We start from the raw sequence: 14,442 nt of genomic DNA, 5'->3' as shown, positions 1-14,442 counted from the left end.
TCTGTACTTTCAAAGATTAAACATTAAAGTCCATTTTTATTAAAAAAAAAATTGTATTATTTTCATAACCACTGAATTAAATAAAAAAAATACATTTTTTTTGTGCCAGATATTTAAAGATGTAGAAAGTCCCAAGCTATTTCCGATTAGAAAACGTCATATTAAAAAAAAACCTTAACAAACAAATCCTGTAGGGAAATGTCATATTTGCAGTCATAAAAAACAAAGCAGTAGCGTAAAATAGTTGCCGCATTTGCAACATTAAAAAAGTGGAATACCAATTTTTTGAGTAATAAAGTGATATAAATCATTGAAATTCATAGGAGATTCAATAGAATTTCTAATTAGAAAGCGGCAATAAAACAAAATCTCGAGAGAAATCACAATATAACACTAAAAAGTGTTTCGCTCAATAAATAGATTTTTTTCTAAGTGTAAGGTAAGTGGCCACAATGGTTTTGTTAATAAAAGTCCACCCAGGAACAAACTCGTGTTTCATTAGAGAGACTAAGTATGACAATATGGTTTATTTGCCCCAACAAGTCACTTTATTATTCTTTAAAGAACAATGGTTTATAGTTACACTACGTGGTACGCCCTACGAGTCCAACCCTTCGGGTGGGCACCCAGCGTGTAACGGCCGGGTGAGCGGTTTTTTACCCCCCGTAGTACTAAGTATGTTATTGGAATTTTATTAGTGTTTCTCACTTTGTTAGCCTGTATTTGAAAAGCACAAATATCAATTTTTGACACAAAATGACACCACCGCCCAATATTGACACTTGAAATACATCTGTATATTGGTATAAATAATAATTTATAAGTCTCCCTGACCAATAAAATCACGTAACGCTTCAGAAGAAACAGAAAAATAAAAAATTCAGTACGGTGATGCATGTCTGCCACGGCAAGTATACGTGTGGCCTAGAAAATTCGGAAAATGAGTTATATTGTATTTTTTTAACGCAAGTCCGGCATTATAAATAATGTTTACTGCACACATAATCGATGGAAAAAGTTAATTGGAATTATTTTGTATAATAAAATTAAATTTCAGCATCGCATGCCCAAGTGAGATACTGTTTTTTGGAATAGTTTTCGAGATGTAATAAATGCACTTTTTTTAAAACAGGTGCATGGTTGCAATATACTGCATTAGTAGGAGCGTATATGAGAGAAGTGGAGTTTGACAATACAGATTAATTGCTCTAAATTTTTTTTCCTCTTCGTAAAATTTTCTGTGACAGAACATAAAATAAGGTTGTGAATTTGCCATAAAAGTGTAAATTAAATTGAATAAATGTAAATTAAAATTAATTATTGTGGTTAGAAGATTATCAAAAAGCTTCAGTTTATCAGTTAATTGCTGATGAGGTCAGATTTTTATTTATTGTATTGAACCATAAGCTATGAAGGACAGAAAATGGACTATATAGTTAATAATCTTAGATTTAAAATACAGATACTGTGCATTTCTTTCAGAAAACAAATTAACACTTATATACATACTTACATAACATCAAAAAGGACAAAAAGCTAGAAAAAGACACAAGATAGAACAACACAAAACATCCATGCTCATTGTTAGTGTTTTTTGTCTGTATATTGTACATAAATATATTATAAATACATAATTTAAAAATCACATAATTTAAATGTATATTAAAATAAAATAATAAAAACAAATGAAATGCTATTTAATATAAGAATGTCTGTGTTTTATAAATCGATTCAATGATATAAAATAAACGATGTTTATTAAATGTTAATGTTTGTGTTCTTGAAAAAAGCAATCGAATATATTGTTTTCTTTTTCGATTTCACGATGAAAAAATATGATTAAAATTAAATATATCCGATTCATGCATTTGTGCAAATCATGACCAAAACTCGTTTCTATCACATTTCTATCACAACGAACGACAGCTAGGCTTTGTGATGATCGTCTAATAAGTTTATATTAATTTATTTACATACGAATTCTACTCAAAGATCATCTTATTTGACGATCAAACCCAACAACGAAATTTGACGTGAAACGATCGTGAGCTACAAACCTTCGGATATAGTGGTATTATCAAAGCTATGTCCTTGAAGTTTCTTACGCTGATTTTTCTGAGCTGCAGTCTCCTGGGTGCGGGTCTCCTGGAGCTTGGCGTGTATGGACTGATGGGGTGCCGATCGGAAAGACCTCGGCTTTTTGGGAGAAGTCTTGTTTTTGTTTTCGTTCTCCTTCTCTTCCTTGGTTATCATTCTGCAACAGTAATTTATGATAAGCACTATTTTTAGAAAAAATGATACTTCGTCGTTATACAGCAGTGCTATCCAAGGCTTCCAAAATCCATTCCATTTTATATAAGCACATGTAACTTTTCATATTTTGTATATCACTGTTCTAAAACAATTAAATATTATATAACAACGAAGTACCAGACCATTAACATTTTAAAATATGACCATCATATAATTATAAGAATGTAACCAACGAACTAAATTAACAACTGTCAATGCCTTGCACATATTTAATAATTTCTTGCTATAATAATAAACATATATTGATCATATTGTTTTATTAATTTTGAAACAATTCGTAGTACATATATAATGCATTTAAAGTGGATTTCGTGATTGTAATGAAGCAAAGAAAATATGAGTGCTAAGGTCAGTCGTCAATAATGGATATCATTGTTTATAATAAGAGTTTATTTTGTCTAAATACACATCTCAATAATATCCAAACGCATTTTTAATATGGTAGTTTAAAGCTTAGGCTATGATGGTGTCGAACAAGCACTCAAGCGGCACTCATGTATACTTATATAATTTTATACCTATATGTTTAAGTGACAAACTCACTTACCTGTGATTGACAGCTGCCAAGGATAAAGCCGAGAGCGAAGATCGCCTAGAAACTTGATCCCATAATTCCATTTGCTTGTGATAAATTTCAGTTATGTTCTCTGACGCCAATTCTGTGCCCCAACCGCGACACTGTAATTTTTTGGCAAAATGTAATCTTTGGATGTTGAAACATCGCGTAAACTTTTTCTATTCTAACATTATTGTTACTTAAAAGTTTATATTAAGATATGACATAAACTATTGAAATTATATTTTCTTTAATCAAGAAGTTTGAAATTAACTGAGGAACAAAACGATATCGCTTGGGACTTGCTCAAATACTACTGACAATTCTATTTCATTTATGTTCACCTTCACTATCAAACCTTGATATACATATTATAGAAAGGAACATCATTATTGTTCTAAATATATAGAAACTGAAATATATATTGTGACATAATAAACTATTAAATATTGCTTAGAAACAAGATACTATAGTGTATTTTATAGAATAAGTACTGCAATAACAACAGTAACATCTTATAATAAAATCAATTTTTATGGTATAAAGTAAAATGTTACACATTCAAATTATTTAGTATTAACTTAAATTTATATATAAAAATAATACAAAAGTATTTAGATAGTTGACGGACTATTTATAATTTGTACAGTAACCTAAAAATTATTTTATTGACAAAATAAAAGTACCGAACAATAAATTAGTAGAGAGACAAAAAAAAAGTTTTATTTTATGCTTAATAAGAGCGAAAAATATGAAATATTTTTATACTCAAAACTTACAAATCATAAAAAACAATTTGTTGTAAAAAATTCTAGTCTTGTCCAAATTATAATTTGAAACCTAACCTAACCTAACATATCTCTAATATATAGAATTGTTACATATTACATCTATACCAATGTAAGACTGTTGCAATATACAAATCTTTTTATAAAAGAGGCTGAGTCAAATGAAAACTGTGAAAGTCTGATTAAAATTAAAAACATATGCTTTTATAAACTTTTAACAGTATTACACATAGTTAGAACAGTGGATGACAGGTGACATTGTAAATCAGACATTTGCAGCAGTAACATAAAATATCCGCCGCATTTGTAACATATCGCTCTGTCGTTCGTTTTTTTAAATAATGAAGTAGAAAATAATGAAACTTCAGTACGGTGATGCATGTCTGTTTCACCATAAGTGTACGAGTGGATTAGTAAGAATCTTTTCTTGAACTACATCAGTGGGTTCCACCTCAAATTTTTTTAGAATAAATTATGTATATATATATATATATATATATATATATATATATATATATATATATATATATATATATATATATATATATATTTTATATAAATCTTGGAATTCATCGCAATGGGAATTTATTGCTCGATATTTCGGCAGTGATATTTCTGTCCTGGTCACGAAATTTCAGCAACTTAATTTGTAAGTTGCTAAAATTTCGTAACAGTTACGGATAATTCGTGATCATGGCTGAAAAATCGCAGCCGAAATATAGAAAAGAAAGTAAGTGAAAATCGCGGTGGATCCCGAGATTTCAAATATATATATATATATATATATATATATATATATATATATATATATATATATATATATATATATATATATAGATACTTTGTCGTTCGTTTCTCAAGTAGTGAAAGGGTTATACCCATTTAAATGAATCAACAAATTAAAGTTTAGTATGGCGATATATGTAGGTCACTTCGGCAAATGTACGAATGGACTATTGGGACTTACGAAACAATGTAGTTTCGTTAAATTGTATACAAAATAGCTTTCCTTTCAGAGATCTTGATATTCTACAGCTCCATTGAAAAGTGTATGAAAGGAACTAGATGACTTCAGAATCAAAATGTTGACATATAGATGTCTACATATAGAGTAAGCCCAATACCAATAATCTGACGTATGTGACGTATGTCTGTCACTTCAGCAAATATACGAATGGACTCGTGAGATTTCTGAAGCGAAGTGTGTGTTTTATTGCATCGTTAACGAAATAGCTTCACTTTCAGTTGCGTCTTGGATGAGCACACTACATCTTCCCTGATGTTCTGCAGTTTAACTGTAGAAATAATGAGATTTCATTACGGTGATGTATATTTGTCAGTGGTTAAATGTCCCAGTTCTAAAGTATATGCAATGTGGGTATACTTTTTTTATATATTTTTTTGAGTAGTGATATCTATTAAAATGAATAAATAAGTGAAATTTTTAAGTATAGTGATGTATGTATGTCACTCTAGAAAGTGAACTAGTGAGATTTTGCAACAACGTGAGTTTCGTAAGACTATTCTACTGTGTAGAAAAATCGCTGAGTAACAGTGAGCGAAAAAGTATCAATTTTAAAGGTATATGGAGCGCGATATTCCATACCTTGAACTATTTAATAATGTTGTAAAACTGGCTGTCACTCGCGACAGCACAAGTAGGAGGACAAGTCTAAGTTTAAGCCACATTTTGCGCAGTGTAATAATGATAATGGACCAAAACTCATGAGCCGTATGGAAATACTAAACGAGTACTAGCTATCCAAAACATTTGAAGATGATTTCAGAATTAAAAATTACGTTGCGCATTGAAGCAAATAGTATTAGATTCCTGAAAAGAATTGCTACTAGAAATCAAGAAATAGGGCTTCACCTTTACAACAAAGCCGAAGTGATTCTACATACAATTAACAGAAGGGTATTTTGAACAGTAAACATGTAAAGTCCATCAAAACGAATCGACAAATGAAAGTTTAGTACGGTGATGCACGTCTGTCACTTCAGCAAGTGTACAAATAGACTAGAGACAGTTCTGAAATGGCGTAAATTCTGTTTTGGTATTCTCGCTCCCTAGTGGTAGGAGAATTTAAGGTTTTCATTCGACTCACCCTCGTACAAACCACCCAATGTATAACTGCCTCAACGTACATAAGTTTGACCAGTGTTTAGCAACCAACCTTGTATTCGCCAGCTCGCTTGCGCAAATCCAGCACTTCCCTATACCAAGAGTCGGCCGCTTTCTCTCCGAGCGACTGGGGCAACGTGCCGTTGGGGAGCTGGGGGCGCGCGCCCCCCGCGTCGTCGGTGGTGTCCTTCGGGAGCATCTTTTCGGCGGCGGGGTCCTCGGGCGGCGGCGCCTTCGCCCCGCGCGCCTTCGCGCTCGCCTTTAGCTCCCTGCATTTGGTAAATGTGCCTTTAGAGGCCTCGTACACATAATGCGAGAACGGTCTAAATTTCTTTTTGTATTCGCTCTTGTAACCTTTGCGGGGCTCCACTTTGCTTTTTGTATCGTCCCTTGTTATGAATGGCGCGATGGCGCTACGGAAGGTGATTTTTCTGCAAATATCATTCAGCAACGCTTTAGATAGACAGCCCAGCAAATCATCTTAACGCTAGACGAGGGACTTAACCTTACATGTAATATAGTAAGAGATATAGTATAGAATCGACCCCCAGGGGCCGCAACCTTACGTTAGTACAGATTGAGTATAACAAGGCGATTAAAATGTGCTTTATCCAAATAATAATTAAACATAAGTAATGCGACACAAAAGGGTCAAGGACCGGAGACTCGATTCCAAATTAAGGAACATATCAAATCGCGTAGCGAGAATATTTTCGATTCAACATTTAAATTCGATAGAAACGATTATTGTTTTTAATAATAATTGGGATTTTACAGATACTAAAAAAACAAATCAGTTTTGTTATAATATTATTAATAAAAAGCTACACAAGAACCTCTATTTTCTTCTAAGATTCTGTATTCTTACAGGAAATAAATTAGATCTAAATTAAAAAATATAAACCATGATATTTTAAACATATTCTTGGAAAAGAATTAATATACTAGCAATTATCAAGAGGATAAAAGAATAATACAAATAGGAAAGGATCAAATTATATTTTGTGGCACTACTGATTCTCATTATTGTATTTATATAATCATTAAAACTTTTGCGTATATTAAACATGAATTAAAAATTAATACTCGCAGTCAAAGACAGGACCAGAAGGCATCTTATGATTGGAGATTTAATATTCCCATTTTTTGCATCATGAATCATGAAAAAGAACACTTTTAAAATTGTTTGTATTATTAAAAATTGGCACAGTCGATGAATTTTTGTGTCGCACCACATATAGTTTGTTTTATAATTCAAAACAAATACATCAAGAAGTAAAAGGGAAGCGGTATGGATTTGTAGGTATTTGTAAACCCATGATTCGAAAGCCAATAAATTTCAGGCATCGCTTCTTTGTATAGTATAGTATTCATGTTAGTATCTGATCGCTTATCGCTATATTGTTTGTATAGTAAGAAAGGTACTTAAAAATATATGCCTTATATATTATATTAAGAAATGTATGAATATAATATAATATATATAAAATTCTATACCTAGTTAAATATATAATATATATAAAACACGACTGTACACATTTAGAGTGCGGTACAAAACATTTATTAAAAATGGATCCAAATAATCATTCATGATCTCTATCAGCGCTAACTGGCCTATGTTTGATGATAAGTATTGCAGTTTGTATTATATATTTTTTAGATAATTGTGTTAACAAAAATTCGCCACTGTGGAATACCAAAAAAAGCGTTTGTTTACGTGGCTGTTTTATATCGACAGGACATCACCACATTTACGTATGTTAGTAAGGAGCAAATACAACAAAGACTTTTAGACATTTCTCTTTAACGTACGATTATTTTTTATATATTTTTTTACAAATCAAAAGCAAAATTATAAAAGATCAAACTGGTCAAAATCAACAGAAAAAGCTCATTTTGACCCACAAAAATCGAGACCAACTATATAAATAGCCACAAATCAACATACATATTTTGAAGCGATTATTATTGATCTCGTTTTTTTTTCTTTAAATAACAAAATCTGACAAATCTGACTATCCAGTATTTGGTTTTGTCATCATCGTCTCATAATTTGACATACACACATTAGTATACAAAGGTAAAAATATGTCTTAGTTAGTTGGTTAGTCATTATTTAATGTCTTAAGCGCAGCTCAGCATGCAACGATTTTATTTTTGATCCAATGTATTTTATCGATTGAGATAGAATCCATTGTTTTTTTATTAATTAAAAAGCGTGTAGTATAGAGGAAGAAGCGCAAGTAAATAAAACAAGTACTTACCATTAAAATTATTTCTTAATACTACCTATTTAAAACGCGATGATAAAGCAAGATGGTCGTCTAGAAAGCTAATTATATATTGACCATTGGCTTGCTTTCATCTTTATATTTCTTACGTTTGCCAAAAATATGCTGATTACAAAAGTATTACAACTGTCCCTAAAATTGCATAAAAACGTCTTCAGATCTGAACGAGGGTTATTATTTTCATCACAAATGGTTTTTAAAAGGCTCGGCTACACCGAGACTAGACACTTGAAGATTGCGCGATAGTTATTTAATCCGATTAATCTAAATTAATGGGGTTGAAAACGTTATTAATTTATTGAAATATTACCACAATGACGTTACAGGTTACACCAATGCGTCAAAACTAACGAAAATAAAAATAAATTCTAACATAACCAGCATTAAATAGAGTAGCATACAATGCCAGCATATTAATAAGTTGGATTACGACAAATATATCAACAAAAAAAGTTGCTTTAAAATATCAAGCTGGTACTTTTTTAAAATTAATTTATACGAATATTTTTAAATTTATTACAACGCTGTATTTTTTATACCGCTGCATAAGAAAGAGCGTGTCTTTGCCATGTTTTTGAAAATATACATGCTTTCATGAAAGCTTTTAATAAAGGTCGAGAGTATTTGAATGGCAAAAAATTGTTTTCGATTTTCACGGTCTTATCTTTGATTTGGTAATCTAAGACCAACATTAATAATCAGATTATAAAAAAACACTACGTGGGAATCGACAGATTTAAAAAATATATGGGAGCATTTCAAAGAGTTTCGCTATTAAACTTGCCCGTCGGAAAACTTAAATCTTGTGTTTTTAATAATCCAAGGTATTTTTTTTTCATATTTATCTTGTTCGAAATATGAAAAGGTAAAGTAGCAACAACCGATAATGCAAATTTTATAAAAATCTTCATTCAGTTCTTTGTTCATCAATATAAAAATATCTACACAAATACACTGTATTATTATTATAACTATTGAAGGGTGTTATCGACAATCAAACTATTCTCTAAAAAGTCCAGTTTTGGATTCAGAAACGACTTCGAGAATCACTATAGCGTCTTCTTTTGCTGGTCATTAGAGCTAGTACGTCTGAAATTGCCGACTCGCCTATGACTGTCGCCATCCGGATCCTTAATATCAGCTACGAGGAGCTGGTCCGGTTCGTATAATTTAATTTTAATATTTTATTATTGTTTCTTTCTATGTATTTTTTTGTGTATTGAAATAATAATATGTATTGTTTTCCGACTATCGTGACGCATTGGGTCAACCTTACAATGGTTTTAATTTAATTTAAATTTAATTTCAAATTTTTTTTTATTTACCAAAATACCTAATCATAATCTTCTCAGGTTCATAAATTAAAATTCCATTCAACGATTGGACTACCTAATGAAGAAATTAAATTGAAAGGTCTTATAATTGCCGAGAACCTTTAAAAAAATACAAATGTGAGAATCCACAAATATTCCTAATAAATCATAAATCCCGGTCACAGGGCCAGTTTTAGTATGTATTATACAACAACTTCTTTGTTAAAATAGGGCACCACTATGAGAAAATCTTTTTGTAAATTAAATAAAAGTACTTGACATGAAACACAAATCTGATGTAGCGGTCAAGAGACTACTCGTAATTTTCTTTCTCATCGAAAGGAGCAGAAAACGAAATTTCTTACATATGTATAAATATGGGAACGCTGCCAATTAACAATTACTTCCTTAGACACTTTTGTAACATTCACACGTAGAACATCAACTTCTTGAACTCATTAAATTCATACGAACATCCGACTTTCAAAGATTGCAGAAGCCGCCGCTTCTCTCTTCGCATCCTCAGGTCTAGCTCGAAGTCCAGAATTCAAAATTGAAAACTTTACGTATAACTAACATACAAACTGTTCGTATTGATCGCAATTGTTGTAAAAAAAATAGATGGCAAACTTTGTCTTAAAAATAAAAATATACACCCCTGATACAAAGATTAGGACAATCTATAGCATGTATTTTCTCAATCATGAGATATTTGCCTTCGCAGGGGATTTAAATTCAGGATCATGTTTTAAGATATTGATATAAACTATAGTGTTATAAAGGATGCGAATTACTGATGGATTATCAGAGTGAAAAGTGTTCCTAATTATTAAACTGAGCATACTATAAGACTTTCCACAAATATTAATGAAATAGTGAGAGCATTTCTTTTGAACGTAATTCTGAGTAGAAATATTTTTATCCAGTTAATTTTCTTAAGAGAACAAGAAAAATCCACTTGAAAAAGATACGCAGAAAACGACTGAAATTCAACTTTCTGATGCTCATGGAAAATAGCAAATAATATTAATGAATCCATTCTAATGGGTTTCTTATGGAAAATATTTCTCAAGCGGTTTTTGCGAACACTCGATTCTAACAAAACAATACTGTAAAATAGGGATTGGATCAGAGGGTCTGGATTTGGCTGTAGAGAAGATTGTCTAAATCCCAAATTGAGCTGCCAGTAATTTGAAAGTTATTAATTAATAGATTGCCAAAAGGGAAGCAGCTGTAATAGTTAATTATTATTGTGAGGACCTTAATCATATTTTTTTAAATTTTCTTGAACTCTTACAACATTTGTATATAACTATAAAGCACTACTTTAAGTGTGTGTAACATATAATAAACGTTTTCTTTAAAAACATGTTGAAAAGAACTGCGAAATTCATTTGTATCATTAGCATATCTTTGGCTCATTTTCATTACCTCGCTGAGTAAGTATAAAAGAGGTATTGTTTTTATGCATATTACCCAAAGTTAAAGTCAATAGTCAATATGATAATTCTATTCATGGTTTGTGTTTCTTAAAGAATTTAATGTATGCTAACCTGTGAACAGCAGGAGCGTCTCCATCTTTGGCGTAATCTTCAATGTACTTCTTATCGTCGTCATCAACGTGGTTCATTAGCGGCTCCAATTCAGTGGCGCCTCCTGCTGAAAAATGGCAAACAATATGAGTACGGTGTCAACGCAGGGAAATCAATCGCTGATATGGACCTTCTCCTGGTCTCTTTTTGGCGTTTTGCTGAGCCGCCTTTAGCGCCCCCATCGAAACGCTTTTCCTAGGGTGGTTCTCGGCTCCAGCCCCTGCTAAATTAGCATCTTCCTTGGGCCACGCAAATTGATTTCGATACTCGGTGTTAAACTTTTTCTCGGCGATCGCTAAAGAAGTATTCTGTAAAAACAAAACATAAATTATGTAACGTATACTTAAGAGAACGCGTCCGGACACGTTATTTATTACACTTGAAAAAAATTTGCTCTAAATATATACCTAGATTTTTAGCAAGATTTGAATAAAATGGGAAAAGTACTTAAGGTAATTAATCATTTATGTAAATATGAAAATTACATATAGGGGTGTAATAAATATAAATTAAATAAAAAAAAGTGTATTAAAGTAATGTAATATCAAGAGACACGAAATAAAATGTACTTCATACCTAGATTATACCTTTATTTTAAGATATCGCTAATAAAAACTTGACTTCAAATCAGAATAACGATCCATTTTAGATAATATATGAATACCACAAATCAAGAAATGAGTTAGTAATATACATTATACTACGTTTTATGTGTTCTTTGGTTGGAAACAATTAAGTGAAGATCATGCTAACTAAACAAATCTATTATTTACGGTAAGTATGTGTCAAAGTATTTATTTAACACGTACTTGTTATAAAATTTAGCCTTGTAAGATCATTTATATTTTACTATCATACTATTGATAATGAATTCAGGAAGAGAAGCAATGTTCTTAATAATAGTAAGTTGAACTGTTTTATTATATATTTTTTTATTGCTCAATATGAGTTGATTATATAATTTTCTCCTATAGAGAGAATGAAAGGACGTACTATATTTTAGTGTTGTATTTCTACTGTTACCTCTCTCCCTCATTTTTGTTCCTAATAGCTCTTATTCGTCTCTATAAATTGATTAGTATCAATAATTTCACGCCTGTTTACTCAACCGCGGCGGTCACTCGCTACAGCCCAGGTAGGAAGTCGAGCTAAGTTTCAATCCGACAATACAACAATTTTAACTGACTGCTAATATTTAAATCTAGAAAAATGTATTCATTGATTGATGTCTAGTAATATAGATATTTTGATTTTATGGTAAGATTTTCTTTCATAATAAGCATAAATACATTTTGGGGACAATATCTTAAAGTTGTTAGTGAAAATTTGGAATCACTTGACTTTTCTTATGATCATATATCGTGTCTTAGAGAATTATAGTAAGCATTATTTTTCACGATGGACAGCAAAACATATATGTTGTTTATAATAAAGCATTAAAATAGTAATTTATGGAATGTTACAATATTTTTTTACACACCAATTTATATCAACAATGATAAATATATTCTAATCAATAAGATAAGTTGTTCAAATTCCTATACCTCCCATTGAACAAAAGACATTAATGATGCAGCTCTAGTGTTAGGTTCTGTAACGCCAGTTAACATGTAACCAGTTACTTTTATGCTTAGAGATTTACACAACAATATTGGTTAACTTAGCATTGTCTGTCATATATGTATGTGATTTATTTTCAAAAATTTTCGTGTTCAATCTCAAGCAGCAAAATCAAGTTTTACATAAAAATAGTATTATGGCGGTTATGTAATACTAAACCGCCTCTCGGAACCGGATAAAACTACTTTAATACAAAAAACAAAAAGGACGTAATGATTACGTAACTTAAGCAAAGGGTAACCCACAATAAAGATAACGACTAGTAACATAATAGACTGACATTGAACAGACCACAGAAAAAATAATAATTTTTAACATAAAGGAATGCATAAACAATGTGTCAAAGCACGTCATTAGTACCCGCGTAAATACAGAGAATCCATACCCTATTGTGCATTATGGTTTGCGCAAACAATACGCCATCGGGCGACAGATAAAAGGTCATTGATATTCAACTCTTGCATTATTTGACTTTCAAAATGTGTTCATACAGCATATTTCACTCTTTCATGGCGTGGAAATATTTCGTTGAATGATCTCTGCATTGCTGTGATTCGCCAGAGATGTCTCCAATCGATGGTACAGAAGGTCTGACTCAAAGAGAGCCACACACAGACGACAGACAGCGATGGAACAAATCAGGGAGAAGACGTTCCTGCAAAGAGATGCTCCAGACGGTTTAGAGACGGCCCAGACACAGTCTTGCCAGTCAATATACCTCAGAGGACCATCCCGAGGACATCATTCTTCCGCCAGCTTCTCCACTAGCTCTCTGAGAAAAGCATATACAACTCCGTATATATATTAAGTATTCGAGCTTCGCTAAAGCCATAATTAGCATGGAATAAAATATTTATTAACAACATGAAAAACAATGATAGAAGCGGTTTGAAATTATCAAAAAAATGTAATTATTATGCATTAGAAGACTGTTAGCTGTTCAAGTAGAGTAATTCTAGCAAAAAACAACTAGAATGCGATTGACATAAAGTTTGTCAATAACGCAATAGAAATATCCATTGATTTGCTGGATAGCAACATTTGACTAGAGATTGGGTCGATCCTGAGAGCTAGCCAATATCCGATCCATCTCCGACCTGACCTGTAAGTACATGGTCATGTAAAACTAATATTGTGCAATAAACATACATCTTGGCTTTGAATTGCATCTAGTTTCGGCTTAAACTAGTCAGTTCATATACTAACTTATGGCATCAAAGCAACTCCAGAAGGTTCTTTTTTTATTGTAAAAGTTTGTATTACTTTAATACAAATATTTTAAAATATCTTTTCAATTAGCTAGAACCAGTATTAACGTTTTTAAAAATTAAAATTTTATTCTGCTGCGGCAATCGATCGTGATTCCTCGGGGTCAGGATATCTATAATACCAATGCACTATTATGGCCATTTTTTTATTATTAAAACAGACAATTAAAATCCGTACAATCGATTAGGACGCATGAGAATAATACTATTGTAAATCAGATGTTACATATGCATATATACATCTACATGAAAAATATTAAAACGTTTGGAGATTAAGCTTAGTCAAGTTCAAAACTATTAATAAAATATTTATTATTTCACACCTAACTTCACGTGTACCCCGCGTGTTTATTATATACATATCATTTCGAGCTCAGTAAATATATTATTTAATTTGTATATATTTCAATTTTGTATTGTCAATATTTAATTCTACATAGTAATGTCTGAACATACTCGAAATTAAAGTACCATAATTAGTTTATATTTACTAAATGTGAAATACGTGTAATTTTATACACATAGTCTAGCACTCTAAACGAATGTATTAGTAAATTTATAATATTGAGTTAAAAT

The 14,442-nt window shown here is 31.3% G+C and overlaps 1 protein-coding gene across 18 annotated transcripts in view; it reads right to left on the bottom strand.

Moving 5' to 3' along the window:
• LOC148232680 (uncharacterized) overlaps positions 1 to 14,442 on the bottom strand; it is a 59,484-nt gene that overhangs the window by 14,607 nt on the left and 30,435 nt on the right. For 7 of the 18 annotated variants that reach the window (XM_088190298.1, XM_088190295.1, XM_088190304.1 and 4 more), the window contains 5 exons: positions 11,109 to 11,286; positions 10,940 to 11,045; positions 5,835 to 6,213; positions 2,861 to 2,991; positions 2,058 to 2,254 (listed from right to left, as the gene is read on the bottom strand). In XM_088190298.1, coding sequence (XP_088046424.1) covers positions 2,058 to 2,254; positions 2,861 to 2,991; positions 5,835 to 6,213; positions 10,940 to 11,045; positions 11,109 to 11,286 — 991 coding nt within the window. The remainder of the gene's footprint in view (positions 1 to 2,057; positions 2,255 to 2,860; positions 2,992 to 5,834; positions 6,214 to 10,939; positions 11,046 to 11,108; positions 11,287 to 14,442) is intronic. The other 11 variants (XM_088190311.1, XM_088190309.1, XM_088190306.1 and 8 more) reach the window with 6 other exon arrangements.

Source organism: Plectrocnemia conspersa, unplaced genomic scaffold (genome assembly GCF_051122295.1).
Source record: "Plectrocnemia conspersa isolate PC_06_02 unplaced genomic scaffold, ASM5112229v1 ptg000008l, whole genome shotgun sequence".
Taxonomy (NCBI): Eukaryota; Metazoa; Arthropoda; class Insecta; order Trichoptera; family Polycentropodidae; genus Plectrocnemia; species Plectrocnemia conspersa.
The sequence above is the reverse complement of the archived record's forward strand: the minus strand, read 5'-3'. Positions and strand labels throughout refer to the sequence as shown.